We start from the raw sequence: 20,553 nt of genomic DNA, 5'->3' as shown, positions 1-20,553 counted from the left end.
GCTCCAAAGAAAAGTCTTAGACGCCAGCCTGCGTTGACCAGCGGAACAGCAGAACGCTCCTCACTGATAAACATTACACACTTATAAACACACTCTTTTTTTTTTTTTGAGAGGGTCCTACGTAGAACAGGCTGGCCAGCCCGTCTGTTGGGATTAAAGTAGTGCGTCACCATGCCCACAATCGTCCCCACCCATTTTCAAGGCATCGCATTCGCACTAAAACACCCTAGTTTCAGTCTGATCCTGCCATTGGGCTCTCTGCCGCCAGGCTCCCACCAAGGAAAATGCCTAGAGGAAGCTGAGAAAGAACAGCCTCAGAATCCAAACTAGCCGCTAGGGAAGGCGTGGCTACACTGCTAACGGAAGTGGGGTCAACCGGGAAGGTGGAGGGCCTCGGGGATCCAGCAGAAAGCTAAACCATACATTACAGCTAGGGTGATAAAGGGGACACAGGAAAATTGTGTGGAGCTATACCGAAGCCAGCAAGACCTCGCGATCGCGGGGCAGGGACATCAGAGACGGACAAAGGACTGGGCTCGTCAGGGATGCGCGCGCATTTACCTCTACTCCTCTCCCCTCCCGCACTGATAGAGTGGCCCGAAGCTCCTCCCCTCCTGCCTCTCCTGAGGCGGGTCAGCTCAGTCAAAGCACACGCCCTCTTGCGTTAAATGGGCCAGCGAAGCTTAGCCCCCGGAAACAGGCTTTGCACTCCAGATCTGTGAACGTTTTTGGCAACGGCAACTAAACTCAGGTAAAGGGGTGGTCTGATGGCACATCGGTGGAGGGATGTGCTGCCCGCTTGCACGCCGCGTGTCCCTTTGATGCGCGCTAATCTACAAGGTCTTAACCCATCCCTTTGTATCCCGCACTTTCTCCACATTGGGCCCAAGAGGACTAACTAAACCTTTAGAAGAGGAGGGACTTTCCGGGATCACTTAGCTAGAAGTGAACCTTAACTTAGCTAGAAGAGAACCTGAGCTGAACTCTATCATCTACACAATCAAACGTGCTCAGTTCATTGTGGAGTTTCGGCAGACACCAGAGTACGATGGTCCTATACACAGAGTATGATGCCTTAACGTTATTTTATCTAGCTGCCCAGAGTGGATGCCCTAGGGGAATTCCATTAATGCTTTCTTTAGTACTTTAGTAATCACAGAAGCTGCTGTTTTACTGAGAAATGTACAGCCCTAGTGAAGGCAACTTAAGAGGTTATGGCTAGAGGCCAGAGGCAGCAGTTTCTGAGTCTCCGAATGCATGCAAGCGCGTGCGCGCCCACGCGCGGGGGGGGGGGGCAGCAAGAGCATTCCCAGCCAGTGGTTTTGAGAACTCAAAGGACCCTTGAATAAGGTTTAAGTTATCAATGCTCTTCCATTCTCCTGCCCTATCAATGAGCCTTTCTTCCACCAGAAAACATCATGGCAGAGCAGGTGGCCCTGAGCCGGACCCAGGTGTGTGGGATCCTGAGGGAAGAGTTGTACCAGGGTGATGCCTTCCACCAAGCTGATACACACATATTTATCATCATGGGTGCATCGGTGAGTCTCCCTTCATGCCCCGAGTCTAAAAGATCAAATATACCATTGTGCAAGGCATTTCTCTTTGTATATCTCAACTTTCCCAACTGAGGGAACTGCTGAGGGACCCACAAGTTCTACTAGGTTGAACTCTATGGCATATATTCCCACCTGTGTGTCCTGATCATCACAGCTGTAAACAATATACCTGTGTCAAATTTCAGAAATCTGTGCTCGGCCATTAAATGTAGACCAGACTTGGATCATCCAGGTTCTAAAGCACTACCCAGCTGGACTTCTTCCTCCTGGATGGAAAAAAAAAACTGAGGTGCAATCAGGGAAAAGTCTGATTTTAATGAATCTATAATTTGATAAATAGTATAGTTAATTTATGTCGAAGGATCTGAGGTCCTGCTTCTCTCTCTTTTCTTTCTACTTCATGAAATTCCTTGAGGTAAAACCACTCCTCTTTGCCGCATCCTCCAAAGCCCACTGGAAAATTCTGTTCTTTCCACCTAGTCCAAGTTGTCCAACTGGAACAACTAACATTGAAGCTCTGTTAGGAAAAACTGAAGAGCAGAAGCAGTCAGAGGGGTGTTGTATTGATAGTACACAGTGAGACTGGAGTAGGTGGGGCTTAGTAAAGTCATGGGCTTAGACCAAATCACCCTCTTATGTGCTATGTGGCAGCAGGACATGTTCAGTGACCAGTGTTCGATGGCAAAGGTAAACTCAGTTGCTTGCTTTTAACCCTGAAATCAGCTCACCCTTGTGTGATCATCTTCACTATTAACTTATTGTGTAATCTTGGGCAAGAACTTCATTAGAAGTAGTGTGTTTTTGAAAGGGTAGCCAGGGGCTCAGCACCTTCTACCCTGGACCCCTCAGTGCTGGAGAAGCTCTGTGTGTTTTTGTTCATACAAAGCATTGTTATGCACCAAGGGCTACAGCTGTAGCTCAGTTGTAGAGCACTAACCTCATATGCATGAGGCCCTAGATTAAATCGCAGTACTACCCAAAACATGGAGATCAGAACATGCCACCCCCTGTGGCAAACTTGTTTGTTGTCAGCTTTATATTTCTGAGAAAAAATGGGAAATCTTAGAAAAGGAATACAGAAACAAGCTGAGGAGAAGGGTTCTACCACTGAAAGGGGAAGGGAAAGACAAAACAAAGCACTGTTCCCTGAGTCCCTGTAATTCTAAAAGACCCAAGAGAGGTACTTAGTTAGAACACACAGTACAGCAACCCTACCCTCAGCCCTGGCTCCAGCCTAGTCCCCTTAAAGGAGCTATGCATGTATCTGCCACAGACCTTAGCATATAGGACTCTGCCTTCAATCTAAAGGGACAGCTAGAAGAGAAAGTAACTGAAGATTATTTCCCCTGCCCCACCCATGCTTTCGTAAGCATGCAGCAACAATAACCCAATCAGCAAAGATAATTTATCTTTGCTGGATCTGAACTCTTAGACACCTCATTGATAGCTTATTATGTGACCTGGAACAAATGTCTACATTTCTCTGAACCTAGGTGGTTTTCATCTAACAAACAAGGACCAGCTTCTCTGGCTTTATCCTAGGTTAATTATGTGAGTTCTAGCCTCAAGTTGAGCAACTTCCTTTCACTGCAATCAGTATGGTTCCCCTTTGCTCTCCTCTGCTCTTGGAGTAAGAACCCAGGCTTCCAGAGTAGAAATGGTAAGTACTAGTTCCAGCAAAAGGGAGTAGGGAAGAAAGAAATTTTCTAAAGAGCATCATACTTTCTTTCTGTTCCTCTCAGAGGTCCTGAGACAGACAGACCCTGTACTTAAACAGCTCCTAGAGTAGTTCCTGCCTGACACTTCACTAAATATAGGAAGCAGGCAAGGTGCTAGCTGATCTAGGATACCTGAAAGTTCTCCATTCATTAAACATAACAATCAAGAGTTTCCCACAATCCACAATAGCCTCAGTTCCCATACTCCTTGTGGGGACAATTACTTTGGGTAGCTGCATGTAACAGAAGTCACAAATGGGCTCCTGTGTACTAAGTCCCCTGCAACACACAGGTCCCTAGAGGACCTAAAGAGCAAGGCAAGTTGAGGATAAGGGCAACTGCCCTCTAAGCTGGGAATAAGCTCAGTGTGACCTAGAAAATAAAAAGGAAGGTAGCAGCTGGTAGGCCCCAAGCCTAGGAAACTGAAACAAACTAGGGTAAGTTGATCCCAAGTAGCTATCCTTTGCCGTTTCTTCCTCCTTAAGTCCTTACCCAGTCCTTACTCATGTACCCAGCTTCCTAAGTGGGGACATTCTTAATCTGCCTCACTGTAGCTATTTCCTCTTCTCAGGGCTCCCACCCCAACAATAAAGGGAACAGAAATCCTTATTATCCCACTCCAAAATTCCCTGTCCTTATGGAACTGAGCCTAAAAGGGCATCTCCCCCAGCCAGTAAGTAGGACCTTGGTTATGGTAGTGACTCTTTCTCCTATGCAGAAGTAAAGGAGTTGGTCTGGGAGTCCACATGGGCAAATGGGATCACTACAGAGCCCATCTCTCTAAATATCAGTTTCTGTACCTGGCCTATGTAACACCCATAGAATCAGTGAGCACTTAGGGTCTATCCTACTAACAGGCCTGTGTGAGGAGTAACCTGGCAGTCCCAGCCCATCCCTCTTCTCGGGTCTTTTCAGAGCTGACTTCTCCCTTGGGCTGGTAAGATTCTTGCTGTGTCATGATGACCTTGGCATTCTCCCAAAAGCCTGGTGACTCATGGAGCCTCAGGGTATAAGAAAGCCTTTTGTTAGATTTTTTAGCCCAGACCTACCTCATATTTCCCTGTATCCCATTCAGTGGCTAGAAAATAGCTGATCCTCACAGTCTAGAACTCTATCTTGGGAAACTAGGTGGGTCCCTTATCCCTAACAACCCTTGGGAACTACAAAGCCTCTCAAATTTCTGACTCCTAAAACAAAAGGCTGGGTGTGATTTGACTTTAAAAAACAAGAACCCAAACCTCAGCTAACCAGACTAATTGGTACTCAGGTCTCTTTGTCCTTATCTGGCCAGATATCTGTGGCTAGAGATCTTAATCATACCTTAATTCTCCTAAGTCACCACATGTCCTTAGGTAGATCCTTCCCCTGCCATAGTACTTGGGCAATGTGTGGGGGTGGCAAAGATGAGAGACTTTCAGCTACCTCTCTAATTGCCCCCACTCCCACACATGGTAAGTTTAGATTTTAGTTCTTCTCATGTTCCTTACTTCAGAGGCGTTTGGTGAGAGAGTAATGAAACAGGAAAAACAGGGTCATCCCCATCCCTGAGAAGAATGGCTACTTCCCACCCCCACTGTCCTTAGTCCTACCTCACCTCTCTTGGGTGATTGAATCCAGGCAGACTGTCAGTTGCAAGGGCTGAACTAAAACAAGGAGAGCAGGTTCTATGTCTTGTTAGTCCCAAAGAGAACAAGAACAAACAGCTCTGGGTGTGGGGCAACTGTGACTCAGCAGACCAGTCCCCTGCCACCAATACATTGGCTGGAGTCTGTACTGATTCCTCCCAGTCAGTTGGAATTTGATCATAAGCAAACACTGCCTGCTTAGAGAAGTCTACAAGCCAGGGTTCTCATTGTTTCTTTCAGAGTCTAGTTCCCAGCAAGCCAGCACGTTCCAGAGTGTGTGAGGCCAGGATAAAGCCCTCTGAACGTGAGCAGTAACCCACATCCCACTGATGGAAGATACCAGAGGCAAGCATTGAGAGTACTCTTAGGAACTTAAGAACCATCCTAAGGGGAGATCCTGGCCCAGAATTAGACTTGTCTAAGCTGAGCTTTGTGGGACCTGTAAGGACAATCATCTTGCACAACAGGGTAGAAGCTTTGCCCAGCAGAGTAACTTAGGAGACAGTAATTAGGCCACTCAGGTGGCTGTATTAAGTATCCCATGAGGGAGTAACAGATGAGGAGGCTCCAGAGCAATAGAAGCCCAGATGGCAGCAAGTCTTAGACATTTTCCTAAAGATAGTCATAGCATTGAGGTACCATTGGGCTCAGGCTCCCAGAAGTTCATATGGAAGGTGGCAGTTATCATAGGAACACACTCAACAGTGCTCAGGACTTTAATTCTGAGCAGTTGACAGACTGAATGGGCACTGAATAGAGGGAATTGCTTGCTCGTGCCAACACAGTATGTGAGAGTTTGGCAACAGCCCTCTTTGGAAGTTTTAGGAACCCAGTAGAACCTAGAAATAACATGCACACAATTGTTTCCATGGGCCTGTCACTCAGCAAACCCCTGAAGACAAACATTCAAGCATTGGGAATCCCTAAGTGCCCATAATCATCCTTATCCAGAACTGCCATTTCCCATAGAAATGGGTTCACCAGTGTGGCTGTATAGTTCACTCTCTATTGTTTAATATGTTGCTGGGGATACACCAAAAGGCTTCCTGCATGCTATGTAAGTCTACTACTCAGCCTCCTCTGAGCCTCTGCCCCCATTTTTTGAGACAGGGTCTCACTGTGTTTCCCAGGCTGACCTTGAACTTGTTATTCTCCTGTCTCAGCCTTCCAAGTACTAAGATTACAGGTATAGTCTAGTACATCTGGCTTAGTCAGTTTTGAAGTTTGTATCTAAGATGGTATTACCACTTCACTGTTTTGTTTTTATTTGATCTGACTTATTTTACATATATAAGTATTTGCCTGCATGTATATCTGTATCACTTGCATGTTTGGTGCACTCAGAAGTCCAATCACCTGAAACTGGAGTTACAGATGATTGTGAGCCCCACCATATGGATCCTGGGTCCTCTGAAAGAATAGCAAGCAATCCCCCCAGCCCCACCCTTCATTTAAAGAGCTAGACAGTTTGGGCTATGTTGTATACTAGTCTACTTGTGACAACAGAAAGTTGCCTACTAAATATTGTGCTAAAGGGAACTTCAATTCACTTTCTGGGAGGTCCTTGATCCATGGAGCCCAGCATTTTTCCAGGTTATGGTGAGCCTGCATTCTGCGTAGCTTATTTAAATTTTGCAACGTTCATGCCACCCAGACCCACTCCATCTGAAAACTCATCCCAAACACCTGAGCAATTAGTGCCAAAATACCTTGTTAGATAGTGTTTTGAGTTTTAGTTAAATATACCTGTAGTAAAAGTTTCAGCAAATTACTTTTGTATAAATATTCAGGTCCTTAAAACCAGAGTTGTTTTTTTTCTGTCAAGAGTTAGGGTATAGATGGGGCCAGTGCCCAACTCCCATTCCACTGGCTTGCCTCTCCCCATGAAGTAGTCTCCTGTGTAGCATGGGTTCACACCTATCCCATGTTCCTAATAATAGGGTTTGAGATGAAAGGGCAAAATTATTCAAGAGCTTGGTAATCATTTCTGCCCCTCCCTCTTGTACCTGGCTTAGCAGGGTACAAAATGAAAGTATGTTGGGCTGTTGGTGATTACTGGGAAACTGGACTGAGTGTTTTTATTAGCTTGGAAATGAGCATCATGAACTTATTTCTAGGTTCTTTATCATATTTACTTTTGTAAATAGTATTGTTTTAAATTGCTTATTTTTCCAACTCATTGATGTTAGTAAATAAAAGCAGTTAGGTTGTATCTACTAATATTTACAGTGGAGTTTTTGGGGTCTTGTATGGTTTATTCATTAGTTTTGCAGTGTTATGGATCAAACCCATTGCCTAACATTTAACCACTGAGCTATATTCTTAGGCCCAAATATTTATAATCCTTATTGAAATATTTCATCAAAAAATAACATAGACCTTAAAGGCACAGCTGGACGACTTTTCACAAACTTGGCTTGCCCTTGTAAATTTCTTCCACATTAAGAAAGAGACTTGAAAAATGGCTCTGGCTAAGAGTATTTGCTACTTTTGCTCAAACCCAAGTTTGGTTCCTAGTACACACATCAGGCAGCTAAAAACTCCTTGTAACTCCCAAACCAAAGAATCCAGTGCCCTTTTCTGCCTTCTATAAGTACCTGTGCTAATGTGAATAGATACCCCACACATATACACATAATTAAAAACAAAATTTCTTAAATAAAAAGAAAAAAGAGTATTATCATCTGCAGTCTTAGCATTGCAGAAGCTGAAGCAGGAAATTCACTTCAGTAAAGACATTCAAGACTAGCCTGCCTAAGCAACATAACAAGACCCCAGATTAAAACAGTGTAAAACATATGGTGGTATACTCCTCCTGTAATTCTAGAAAGGTGAAGGAAGGAGGATTAGGAGTTCAGAGTCAGCCTTGACTACATAATGAGTTTGATGCTAGTCTAGGATACAGAAAACCCAGTCTCAAAAAAATTTTTAAGTAACTAAAGCAAGGTATACTGGTACACACTTGTAATCACAGCACTTAGAAGGCTAAAGCAAAAGGATTACCTTGAGTTTAAGGCCATTCTGAGTTACATAGCAAGTTCAAAACTAGTTAGGATTACATAGCAAGACCCTGTCTCAAAGCTACAGCAAATACAAATGTGTGTGTGTGTGTGTGTGTGTGTACCCAAAAAGTCCCCCACTTTGCAGCCATTGTTTCCCTACGAGTAATGCCAAACTTCCTCTCCACCCCCTGTTCAATTATTTTCACCCTCTTTTCTTGGTACATATTGTAATGCATAAATGGTAGCTATATTGTTAATGGCCTAATCTAGGGCATTTCTGTCTTCCCACACAATTCCTGGGTACCCCTGCCAGCCAGTCTACTACCTCCCCAGGCAACCACTCATCTGAGTCCTGTCATAATAGTCTAATGTTGCTCATTCTGAGACTTTTAAGTGAATTCATGAGTATACAGTCTCTTATGTGTACCTTCTAGGGTTTATCATAATATATTTAAGATTTACCAACAATAGAATGGTAGTTCATTCCGAGTAGCTGAATACAGATATACAGTTTGTCCATCTTCATGCTGATTTACTTGAGCATTTCTGGGCTGTTTTAAATTAGAGTTGCCATGAACATTCATGCACAGACCTTTGGATAGCTGACTGCCTGCTTTTATTTCTCTGGAGTATCACCTAGAAGAGGAATGGCAGATCATAAGATATGTATAGGTGCTTCACTTAATAAGAGGCTGCCAGGCTGTTTTAAATTTAATCATTGCATGTTTCTACACACAGTTTGAGTTCCATACCAACACTAGGTCTGTCTTTTGCTTTGGCTTTTTGCAGGAAGAGAGTTCTATTTGACACAGGTAGTGTAGGACCCCCTTTCGGGGACCCCCACTCAACTCTCGGGACACGGGGTTACCCAATGAAACACGAGAGACCTTCTTGCTGCAAAAGCACGAGGTAGTTTAATGACGGAGCTCCGGGCCAATACATATCTCACGCAGGAGACAGGCATCGACCCTGAACTCAATTAGGGGGACATATTTATAGGGAAAATTACATAAGCAGTTAGCAACAAGCACATAACAATTTCATTGGTTTATTCAAATTGGCACACTGTCTGCTTTTGGATATGATTCAACTCTAGACAACTCTGTTTTGGGGCACACTGACCTTCATACTTTGTTTCTCTCAGGACTGCAAGGCCAGCCCAGACCTTATCGAGTCTAGCCGGCCTGGGTTTGGGCCATTTCTTTAAACAAGTTATTTTGTTCTTAGCCTTGAAGTATACTTGTCCTCAAAGCAGGGTTAGTGGGAGCTAACTTGAAATTTTAACTCTTTCATTAGCCCAGGTTAGCCTAAAACTACCATGATGCTCATACTAGCCTTTTACTCATGGAGTTCCTCTTCTCTCAGCTTCTAAAGTGATTAAATTATATATATATCAACATGCTCAACTATCATTTGAATTACAGTAATTCTAATGAGTCTGAAGTGGTATCTTGTTCTAGTTGCATTTTCTGACACCTGATGATCTTGAACATTTCCCATGTATTTTATGGCCATTAATTTCTATTCTCGTAAAACATCTGGCCAAACCTTTTACCCATTTCAGTTGGATTATTTTTCAGTGTGTCATAAGAGCTATTTAGATATTCTGACAACATATAAGTTTAATGAATGCTATCTCAAGATTGAAACTTGTCTTTTTGGTGCTATGGATTATACTCTGGACCCTGCACATGCAAAGCATATACCCTACTACTAAGATCATACATAATGCCAGGCTTGCCTATTTCTGAGTTTCTTTTATTTTATAATACTGGATATTGAACCAGTCACATGCATGCTCTTCATATTTTTCATATCTCTCTTTCCTCTCCTATCCCCCCTACCCCCAGTGCAAGCCTTGAACTCACTATGTATCAAAGGATAAATCAAGTTCTTATCCTTCTGCCTCTACTTCTGGAATGCTATGATTATAGGCTACAGTACAATGCTAGCTTATGATTATTACTTTATATCCTAAGAAATCTCTACTCCTATCACTTTTCTAAATCTAGCAACTTGGCCAAACTCTCATTAATTCTAACAATTAGTCTGTAGGTTGATTTGAGGTATTTTTAAATAAACAAGCTATTATCTTAATAATGACAGGGTTTTGTCCTCTTTTCCAAACCTTATACCACTTTCATTTTCTTGTCTAATGATACTATCAAGGGCTTTTAGTTTAAAATTGACTAAAAAGAAAATAGCAAGCATTTAGAATTTTCTCATAGACACCCAGATCTGTGTTTGTGATCATGTTTGCAGAGAGATTTAACTGAAGAAAAGAGACCTACCATGAATGTTCATGCCACACCCTATTGGTTGGTGTCCCTGATGAATAAAAGGAAAAGGGAGAGAGTAAGCTCAGTGCCCGTATTCATCTTCTGACTGTCAACACAAACTTCAAATACCCATCACCATGCTTTCCCTGACATGCAAACTGTACCCTCAAACTGTGAACTGGAATAAATCCTTCATCCCCTAAGTTTATTTCTGCCAGGTTTTTTTTTTCATAGCAACAAAAAAAGTTAAACAGTACCCCATTTGGAATGGTGTTTTTAGCGTGTTTAGTAGCTGTTCCAAATCAAAGAGATTTCATTCCCTCTTTGATAATAAATAAATAAATAAATAAATAAATAAATAAGTAAATAGGTCCCCCCCCCCGAAACCCTTTATCTGTATTTGTTCAACTTAACAAAGTTGCTATATTTTAAAAATCAATACACAGAAAGAAAGATTTCTAAGAAGGCCTATTGTAATTGCAGCCACTCACGAGTCTGGGGCAGGCATTCAAAGCTAATATGAACTATAAAGTAACTTCCAGGCTAACCTGAGTAACTTTTTAAGACTCTGTCTCAAAAGATATTTTAGGCAGGCATGGTGGCATATGCCTTTAATCCCAGGAAATAGAGACAGGTGGATTTCTGTGAATTTGAGGCCAACCTGTTCTTCGTAGCAAGTTCCAGGTCAGCCAGGGATAAGATCTAGGACTGTCCTAGTTAGGGTTTCTATTGCTGTGATGAAACACCATGACCAAAAACAAGTTGAGGAGGAAAGGGTTTATTTGGCTTACAATTTCCACATCATAGACCATCACTGAAGGAAGTCAGGAAATAAACCTGGAGGCAGGAGCTGATGTAGAGGCCATAGAGGAGTACTTCTTACTGGCTTGTTATTCATGACTTGTTTAGCCTGTTTTCTTATAGAACACAGCATCACCAGCCCAGGGTTGGCACCACCCACAATCACTTTAAAAGGTCCCACAGGCTTGCATACAGGCTGATCTTATGAGAGTATTTTCTCAGTTGAGACTCCCTGTTCCCTGCTTTCTGATGACTCTATCAAGTTAACATAAAATTAACCAGGACAGAGACTATATATATATAGTTCAGTAGTTGAGTACTTGCCTAACATGCTTGAGTTCCTAAGTTCAATCTCCAGCACCACATACACACACAATGGTTTTTCAAATTTTTTCATTTAATTTCTTTTGGGGAATTTGGTTTTGGTTTTGGTTTTTAGACTGTGCTTCTTTGTATAGCCTTAGCTGTCCTGGAACTCACTCTGTAGACTAGGCTGGCTTCAAACTAAGAGATCTTCCTGCTTCTACCTTCCAAGTACTGGGATTAAAGTCATGCACCACCACTACCTGACTAATGTTTTTTTTTTTAAAGATTTATGTTTTTTTTTTTAATTTAGTGTCTGCCTGTCTGTCAGCCAGTCAGCCACATGTGTATGGATACCCACAAAGACCAGAAGATGTCATTAAATTCCCTGGAAGTAAAGTTACAAGCAGTTGTAAGCTGCCTGGTATGGGTGCTGAAAACCAAGTTTGGGACTCTGTACAAAAACAGCAAGTGCTCTTAATAATACTGAACATCTCTTCAGTCCCTTTTTAAATCTTTTAATGTGATTTTCAGTGGTTGATTTTGTTGTTGCTTTTGAGAGATGTCTTACTATGTAACCTAAGATGGCCTTAAACTCATTATCCTCCTGCCTCAGTATCATAAGTACTGAGATTGTAGGCATGTACCAGTATGCTGACCCTCAATGACCACTAACTTTGAACTGATAACAAACCCCCAACTCAGCTTTTTGAGTACTGAAATTGTAGTCAGTCATGTACCACCATGCTTCTTAGCTTGTTTGTCTTTTTATCTTGCTGTGTATGTGTGTGTGTGTGTGTGTGTGTGTGTGTGTGTGTGTGTGTGTGTGTGTGTGTGAAGATACATGTTTATATGTGTGACCATGTGTGTAGTTACATCTTTGTACTATTGCTCTCTCTTACCTTTATTCTTTAAGACAGGAACCCTGATTAAACCTGTACTTCATCTGTACATCCAGGCTATCTGGCAAATGAATTCCAGGGCTATATAGAGAAACTCTGGCTCGATAAAAAAATCAATCAATTGAGTTTTGCATCTGCCTTTATCATCAAGTTGTAGAACTAAGGTTTTCAAAGTGACTTTAGGAGTACTCCCCTTTATTCGATCTTCAGGTGAAATTTAATTCAGACTGGAATTCTCCCTTCCTTAACTCTGGTAGAAGCCATTGGCAATGCTATCCACTCCTCCATTATATCCTAGGTTGGGTTATTTCTTTAGACATTTTTCCATCTTGCTAAACATGGTGGCACACATTTGTAATCCCACTACAAAAAAGGCTGAAGCAAGAGGGTTGTCTGTAGTTTGAGGCCAGCCAGGACTACATACTGAATTTAAGACCAACCTGGGCCTTTACTCCTAGCACTGGAAGACAGAGGCAGGCAGTTCTCTCTTGAGTTCAAGGCCAGCCTGGTCAACAGAACTACTTCCAGGACAGCCAAAGCTACACAAAGAAACCCTGACTTGGGGATGGGGGTGGGTAGGGACAACATTGGTTGTATGACAAGGCCCTGTCTCAAAAGATAAAATTTAATTTTTTAATTCTGTGTCTCAGCCGGGCTGTGGTGGCACACACCTTTAATTGCAGCATTCAGGAAGCAGAGGCAGAGTCAGGTGGATATCTGTAAGTTAGAGCTCAGCCTGGTCTATAGGATGAATTCCAAGACAGCCAGGGCTATACAGAAAAACTCTATCTTGAAAAAAAGCAAAAATAAAAAAAAAATTTCTATCTTATTCTAACTTGTTAGGGTTTTGTTTAGGTTAAGTTGGGTTTTGCTCTTGTTTTGGATTTTGGTGGTGGTGGTGGTAGTGTTTGAGATAGGGAAAGGGTCTTGTATATACCTCAGGCTGGCTGTGAAGTCTAGATCCTTCTGCTCCAACTACCCAAGTACTGGGATTATAGACCTATGCCACAAAGCCTGGCTTTTCTTTGTTTTGTTTGTTTAGGTTTGTTATTTGGTTCAGTGTTTGAAGAAGTTAGTTTTATTTTGGCTTGTTTTTTTTAATAGTTCTTAATTTATTCTTTGAAATTTTCATACATGTATACAATACATTTAAAGCATATCTACCCTCCATTCTCCCTCTTAACCTCTCTGTACCCCTTTCTCCCTCACCCTCCCAATTTTTCTTTTTTTATAACCCATTAAATGTAATTATTGCTTCCTACATGCTCATGAACATGGGACCATCATCCACTCCTTGAGCAACTACCAAGGGGCCATGAAGAAAAATTACATTCCCCAGCAGCCATCAGCTTCCAACAGATCCTTAGCTAGGGGTAGAAGCTTGTAAACTACAAACACACACATACACACACACACACACACACACACACACACACACACACACACACACACACACCATGCTAGCATGTTGAACAACTTAATCATATGCTGGCAACTATAGCTACTGTAACTTCATGTGTGCCACAGCCATGTCATATCCAGAAAATAGCTATTCACAACTCTCCTTCCTCACCCTCCAGCTCTCTCTTTTGTTAGTTTTCTACTCTGTTTGCTTGGTTATTTTTGTAGTGTGGGGGTGGAAATGAGAACCCTTGCCTACTCCAAAATCACTGAGCATCACCTCCAGCCCAATTTTTCCATTGAATTTTTTCACTGCTACCTTGTTTTTTTGTTTTGTTTTGTTTTGTTTTGTTTTTAATTCTGATTTGGAGGAGGGGATTTTGGAACAGTATCTCCCTATATATTGGGAGAGTATGTTATCACCAAATCTGCACCAAATCTGGCCTTTGTTACTGAGACAAGACTTTACATCATCAAACTTTTCCTGCTGTCATTTTTCTAACTCCATTTATGCTAATGTGACATCTAAGGCCATATCTCATAGGTTTTGGTTTTTCTTTTATGTGCTGCCTTTATTGTCCTTAAGCTCTGATGAATTCAATGTCTAGGGTTTCATCTTGAACTCAGCAAGAGTCATATCTACTCATCTATATTGGTACAAGGCTGGTGCAGGCTTAAGTCTCAGAGCTCCTCTGAGATATATGGGGGGCTTGATATATTTTTAGCTGAGTGGTAAACCCTAAATGAGGACTCAGATCACTAGTGGATCTAAGTCATGTCAGCTGTTTCTGGCATATTTCTTTTGCTGCAGGGTGACCTGGCTAAGAAGAAGATCTATCCCACCATCTGGTAGGTAATATCTCTATACTACCCCTCCCCAAATATTCTCACAAGGGATAGGCCTTGGCCTTCCCTACCCAGTCTGAAAACAGCTGTATTATACCTTCAGGTGGCTGTTCCGGGATGGCCTTTTACCCGAAGACACCTTCATTGTGGGCTATGCCCGCTCACGACTTACAGTGGATGACATCCGCAAGCAGAGTGAGCCCTTCTTTAAAGTGAGTGTGACATTGGATCCTGGTCCCTTTTTCTGCCCTTTCTTGCCCACAGTGAGAATAGCTCCAGGCATCCCTTGAGAAGACATGTCCCCATTCCCACAATAAACAACAGGTCCCTACCTTTGCATTTGACTTGCTAAGAGGCAGGGCCACTCACAATACACAAGCTCTGACACCTCACATCCTTGCTTTCCCTTGCCAACCGCACAAAAGTTGTATGTACTTACTTGTGCTACCTTCTCCCTGGCCTCTGAACAAAGACAGAGGAAGAAGGTCCCTTCGACCTCATATCTCTTTCCCATCTCCCCTCTGGCCCCATCCTGCTGTGTGTGCTCTGGGACATGCCAGCACCTGGGTGGAAGGACTCTTCCAAGTATCCCTTTTCCCCAGTAATTTGCTATTTTGGCATTTCCTCACCACCTATAGTTTGCTGTGATAATTTTGTAGAGACAGCCTTCTCTACCACTCTTTTTTCTTAAATCAGACTTCCATGAAATCCAGTTTTTACTCTAGGCATGAGGGCCCTGAGGATACATAAAATGTGCCAGTGATTTGCCCCACCTGCATACAGTATTCCTGCTGTGTGCCTCAGCCCCTTCCCCATGGGTACACAAAGTTACCATGATGAAGTAAACTTATGTACTTGTAGAGCAAGGACAGGACTCAAGGGAAAGCCCACCTTAGCTGTGGAACAAGAAATTGTTGAGATGGGGCGGTAAGGCAGAGGGAAATGGAGATCTACTCCTTTGGGGAAGAACAATTGTAGAGTCTTAAGAAAAGTAGAAGTTGACTTTGGTCTATCCCCAGGCCACTCCAGAAGAAAGACCCAGGCTGGAGGAGTTCTTTGCCCGTAACTCTTATGTAGCTGGCCAGTATGATGATCCAGCCTCCTACAAGCACCTCAACAGCCACATGAATGCCCTGCACCAAGGGATACAGGCCAATCGTCTATTCTACCTGGCCTTGCCCCCCACAGTCTACGAAGCAGTCACCAAGAACATTCAAGAAACCTGCATGAGTCAGACGTAAGGCCTGTCTTTCTCCACTCCTGTCTGTTTGCTCTTGTTTCTACTACTCTAAACAGCCCCCAGGTCAAGCCAGTCTAGGCAAGCTGAAAAGATGAATGTTCCCAGTTTGTTGTCCACATGGATTAACATTCCAAAAAAAAAGAACAGTCTTCAAATACTAGAGTTTTCTAACAACCTTGCCATTACCACACATACACTGGACAGTTTCTAACTTCCAAGTCTCTCAACTACAAAATAGTGGCCCCTTGCAACATTTCCCACCAGGACCACAAGATGACAGTGTTGCGCCACAGAACAGATGTTCATTGTGAGGTTTTTTTTTTTTTTTTTTTTTTCCCCTCTTCTCTGAATCCCCAGCAGACCCACAAGGTGGCAGTGTTGTTTTATAAGAGAGCACTGCTGACTGCAAGCCATCTTTTCCTCCTAAATTTAGAAAACAACTTCAATGCTCTAAGTGGCAAAAAAAGGAACCTGGTCTTTTAAAATCAGTGGAAATCTAGGCTAGGTGACACATATAATTCCATCTCGGTGGAGATTGAAGCAAGAGGAGTGCTTAGAGTTCAAGGCTAACTTGTAATACAGAGTGAAACTATCTCAAACGAAACAAAATTAAGCTGGGTGTAGTAGCACGTAGTTGTAATTCCAGTACTCAGGAGGCAGGAGGATCTTTATTATGTTGTCATGGCCAGCCTGGGCTACATACTAAATTTGAAATCAGTCTAGTCTTCATAGTAAGAACATGTCTCAAAAAGAAAATAAAAGCTAGTTTAAAAATAAAATCAATAGAAGTCAGTTGCATTAGGCAATGACTATAGTCCCTGCTACTCAAGGGATGAGGGACTTTGAACCCAGAGGTTCCAAGACAACCTGAAAAACATAAGACTTCAAGAACATAAAACTAATGAGGGAAGCCAGATATGGTGGCATGGTACCTGTGATCCAGCTCTTGGGAGGTAGAAACAGGAAAATCAGGAATTTAAGGTCATTCTTAACTACATAACAAGTCCTAGGCCAAGCTTGGATACATGAGACTGTATCACACAGTAAAACTAGTAAGGAAGTTATGTCCTTGACATCCCGTCTACCTTCTTTTCTGTTGGCTGCTGAGCTACTTCTAACTGGATCTGGCATGGGGAGGTGGGGAGCAAGGCCACCTAAGAATGTGCCAGTCATACTACCCTAGCACCAAGGTAGGAAAATCCCAGAAACTGTTCCAGTCCCCAGCATGCTGTCAGGGAGGCTTGCTTCTAAGATGCAGGATAAAGATCAACTGCAGCCAGCAGAGCTTCCCTGAATCACCTGAGAATACAGTGGACAAAAGCCCTGCTCTCTGGGGTGAGGGTGAGGATGACATAGCCATGGGCCTATTCCTGGGAAAGATTTGAGAAATAACATGATTGGGGGCTCCAAGCAGAGGCTGGAACCGCATCATAGTGGAGAAGCCCTTCGGGAGAGACCTGCAGAGCTCCAATCAACTGTCGAACCACATCTCCTCTCTGTTTCGTGAGGACCAGATCTACCGCATTGACCACTACCTGGGCAAAGAGATGGTCCAGAACCTCATGGTGCTGAGGTGCACAGGGGATGGGGTGGAAGAGGACCAGGGTAAGGGTGGCAATATGAGGAATCCCACCTGCCCTGCTGCCCCAAAGTTAAATTCCTCCTAGATGCTGGCCAGGGTACTAAGCTCTATCTTGGCTCAGATACAGCCACTATACTGTGGAATCCCAAAGATAGCATCCATTCATGGACCATTCTACAATGTCTCTCATGCTAGCCTCTCCTCTGTACCTCCCACAGATTTGCTAACAGGATCTTTGGCCCCATTTGGAATCGAGACAACATTGCTTGTGTTATCCTCACATTTAAAGAACCCTTTGGTACTGAGGGTCGTGGAGGCTATTTTGATGAATTTGGGATCATCAGGTAAGAACCCATATCTTACCCCAACACAGCTCATTTTAACACTGTAAGGGCTAGTGTTCAAGTGTGCTGTTGTGGGTAGCCATGAAGGGTATGACTCCCATCTAGCCAAACCCCAAAGGGAATAGGGTTAGTGTCTACTTCCTTGCCTTAGGATACCAGGAAGACACTGGGGGTAAAGAAGCAAGGCTTTCCATCTTGTCACTAGAAAGCTTTGTTTGGTAATTATAGGGCCCCTAGAACTTAAGTTTCCCCTTGTTCCCACTCTGGAAGTGGCTCTTGACCAGTTTATCACCTCTTCTGCTACTAGGGATGTTATGCAGAACCACCTCCTGCAGATGTTGTGTCTGGTGGCCATGGAAAAGCCTGCCTCCACAGATTCAGATGATGTCCGTGATGAAAAGGTAGGTGGAGGCATGTCCACCAGGTCCCCAGAAGCCATGCCCCATAGCAGGTAATTCTATGACAAGGCACTAGGCTCCCGTCCATTCTCCTACACCCTCTCTTACCTGCATTGGTTTTCTCCCAGGTCAAAGTTTTGAAATGCATCTCAGAGGTGGAAACTAACAACGTGATCCTTGGTCAGTATGTGGGGAACCCTAATGGAGAAGGAGAAGCTACCAATGGGTACTTAGATGACCCCACAGTACCCCATGGGTCCACCACTGCCACCTTTGCAGCAGCTGTCCTCTATGTGGAGAATGAACGGTGGGATGGTAGGTTACATTTCTAGGACCCAACAAGTGCCCTCAAAGAGACACTTCTTGGTATGGTCATGGTATGAATACATGGTATTCAGTGGTAAGGGATGCTGGGAAACCACACTAGTCATGCTTACTCCATATGCACACATTCATATATATACTCAGGCACAGGAGATCACACACACACACACACACACACACACACACATACACAGAGCACAAGACTAGGAAAACCAGTCCCTGAGGTCATCCCTGCCCTCTAGGAGTACCCTTCATTCTGCGCTGCGGCAAAGCCCTGAATGAGCGCAAAGCTGAGGTGAGACTCCAGTTCCGCGATGTGGCAGGTGACATCTTCCACCAGCAGTGCAAGCGTAACGAGCTGGTCATCCGTGTGCAGCCCAATGAAGCAGTATACACCAAGATGATGACCAAGAAGCCTGGCATGTTCTTCAACCCTGAGGAGTCTGAGCTGGACCTAACCTATGGCAATAGATACAAGGTTCAACAGGGAGGACCATCTGGGCAAGAACCTAAGGGAGGCCCTGGGTGGCTGAGTACAGTAGTATCAGCAACATCCCCCCTTTCCCAAACCTGCAGAATGTGAAGCTCCCTGATGCCTATGAACGTCTCATCCTGGATGTCTTCTGTGGGAGCCAGATGCACTTTGTCCGTAGGTGAGGGATCCCCAGCCTAACACAGTCAGGCAAAAGGGATGGTCTTCTCCTTCTGTCCCTGTGTGCCTCTACTCCATCCTATATGTATCCCTTCAGTGATGAACTCAGGGAAGCCTGGCGTATCTTCACACCACTGCTGCACAAGATTGATCGAGAGAAGCCCCAGCCCATCCCCTATGTCTATGGCAGGTAAGGGAAAGATGGGAGCTAAGAGAGCCAAGCCAAATGGAGCAGGGAGGTGGGAATTACCTGGGACAAAGGTCACTCATGTCTCTCCTTTACCTCCCAGCCGCGGCCCCACAGAGGCAGATGAGCTGATGAAGAGAGTGGGCTTCCAGTATGAGGGTACTTACAAGTGGGTGAACCCTCACAAGCTCTGAGCCCTTGAAATGTACACCATCTGCACTCTGCCCCTTCTGGCCACCCTTTCTGCATTTGCCCTTCTCACCATCTAACCCTATATTAAGACTATTGACCCCATATTGGAAGGACTTTGGGACCATAGGCATTAGCTACACATTCTAGTCCCTGGGCTTGGGCCACCATTTTGTCCTATGCTGCTGCCACTGCCACCATCACTGAGCCCAGCTACATTCCTCAAATACCAGGCATTCAAAACTCATAATGCTTTCAGGGCAACCACTGGCCCTATCTGAGCCACCCATCTTTCCACAAGACCTCCTCCCCTCCAGCCCCTGCAGGAAGAATGCTTATCAGTCTGTCCCTAGACTCCTTAAAACAGGAGTTAGGAATAATGGGGAGGAGCCTTGGGCCTCAGAGGGACAATGACCAAACCACACTGCCCTGAAGCTATGGGCAAGCTCCTCAAAACTTAAAGGAAGTGGTCAGGGCACCCATGCGAGAGGACCTGTCCTTGTCCACATGAGCCTCAGTGCTATTTGACATTCCTTCTCATCAGCTGGAGAGACCTCATGCTGCCTAGCAATATATTGGGGGCCCTAGATGCCCCCTAACCAATTCCATACATACTCCATGGTCAACCTCATCCCACCCACGGGCAGCCTCCTTACCAAAGGAAGGTAAGAACAGCAGCTAGAAATTTCCTACCCAACCCTGCTATTAAATCCTCAAAAGAGTTTTACCTGTCTCCTTGTCATTTTCTCCCTGCATTCAGGATCATGTAGAAGAAACCTACTATTTCCCTACTTCCCATATTTATTAGTTAGGGTTTTATAAAGGAACAGAACTGATAAAACATATATACTAGAGTTGTTTATAAGCTATAATCCAAATAGTCTGACAATGTCTATTTACTGACAAAAAGGCCAAGGATCCAGTAGTTGTTCATTCTGTGAGACTGGATATCTAAATAGCCCCAATCTTGTACTAAAGTCCTAGAGAGCTGCCAGTTTTCAATCTAGGTTGGAATTCCCTAGAAAGTGGTTTCTAACAGCAGCAAAGAAATAGCTTGTAAATAAGAGAAATGAACTTGCAAAAGAGAGTAAGCAGGTAAAAAGCAAAAGTTCCATTTTGTGTCCTTTTATGTGAACTATCACCAGGTGTGGCCCAAATTTAGGGTAGGTCTTCTGACTTCAAATGATCTAAATTTTGAGTAGGT

The 20,553-nt window shown here is 43.7% G+C and overlaps 2 protein-coding genes across 3 annotated transcripts in view; one reads left to right on the top strand and one right to left on the bottom strand.

Annotated features, from left to right (window-relative positions):
- The window catches only part of IKBKG (inhibitor of nuclear factor kappa B kinase regulatory subunit gamma), a 54,074-nt gene that overhangs the window by 23,278 nt on the left and 10,243 nt on the right, over positions 1–20,553 (bottom strand). The window lies entirely within an intron of this gene.
- G6PD (glucose-6-phosphate dehydrogenase) lies at positions 653–20,047 on the top strand. 2 transcript variants are annotated; one of them, XM_080910421.1, is made up of 13 exons: positions 653–751; positions 1,411–1,538; positions 14,399–14,436; positions 14,537–14,645; positions 15,453–15,670; positions 17,088–17,246; positions 17,474–17,599; positions 17,907–18,000; positions 18,126–18,312; positions 18,564–18,799; positions 18,898–18,974; positions 19,071–19,163; positions 19,264–20,047. In XM_080910421.1, exons 2-13 carry the CDS (start codon positions 1,419–1,421, stop codon positions 19,352–19,354), a joined length of 1,548 nt encoding a protein of 515 aa, XP_080766547.1. In that variant the 5' UTR covers positions 653–751; positions 1,411–1,418; the 3' UTR covers positions 19,355–20,047. The 2 variants fall into 2 exon arrangements, with proteins under 2 accessions (XP_080766547.1, XP_080766546.1); XM_080910420.1 differs by having other exon boundaries at positions 17,085–17,246.

This window comes from Micromys minutus (genome assembly GCF_963924665.1).
Source record: "Micromys minutus genome assembly, chromosome: X".
In the NCBI taxonomy this organism is placed as follows: Eukaryota; Metazoa; Chordata; class Mammalia; order Rodentia; family Muridae; genus Micromys; species Micromys minutus.
The sequence above is the reverse complement of the archived record's forward strand: the minus strand, read 5'-3'. Positions and strand labels throughout refer to the sequence as shown.

Excerpts from the sequence above, each read along its gene's own strand:
- G6PD (XM_080910420.1), top strand. The coding sequence starts at position 1,419 with ATGGCAGAGCAGGTGGCCCTGAGCCGGACCCAGGTGTGTGGGATCCTG. Across the intron at positions 14,646-15,452 it reads AGAGTGAGCCCTTCTTTAAA|GCCACTCCAGAAGAAAGACC; the intron begins GTGAGTGTGACA and ends GTCTATCCCCAG. Across the intron at positions 17,247-17,473 it reads CAGAACCTCATGGTGCTGAG|ATTTGCTAACAGGATCTTTG; the intron begins GTGCACAGGGGA and ends TACCTCCCACAG.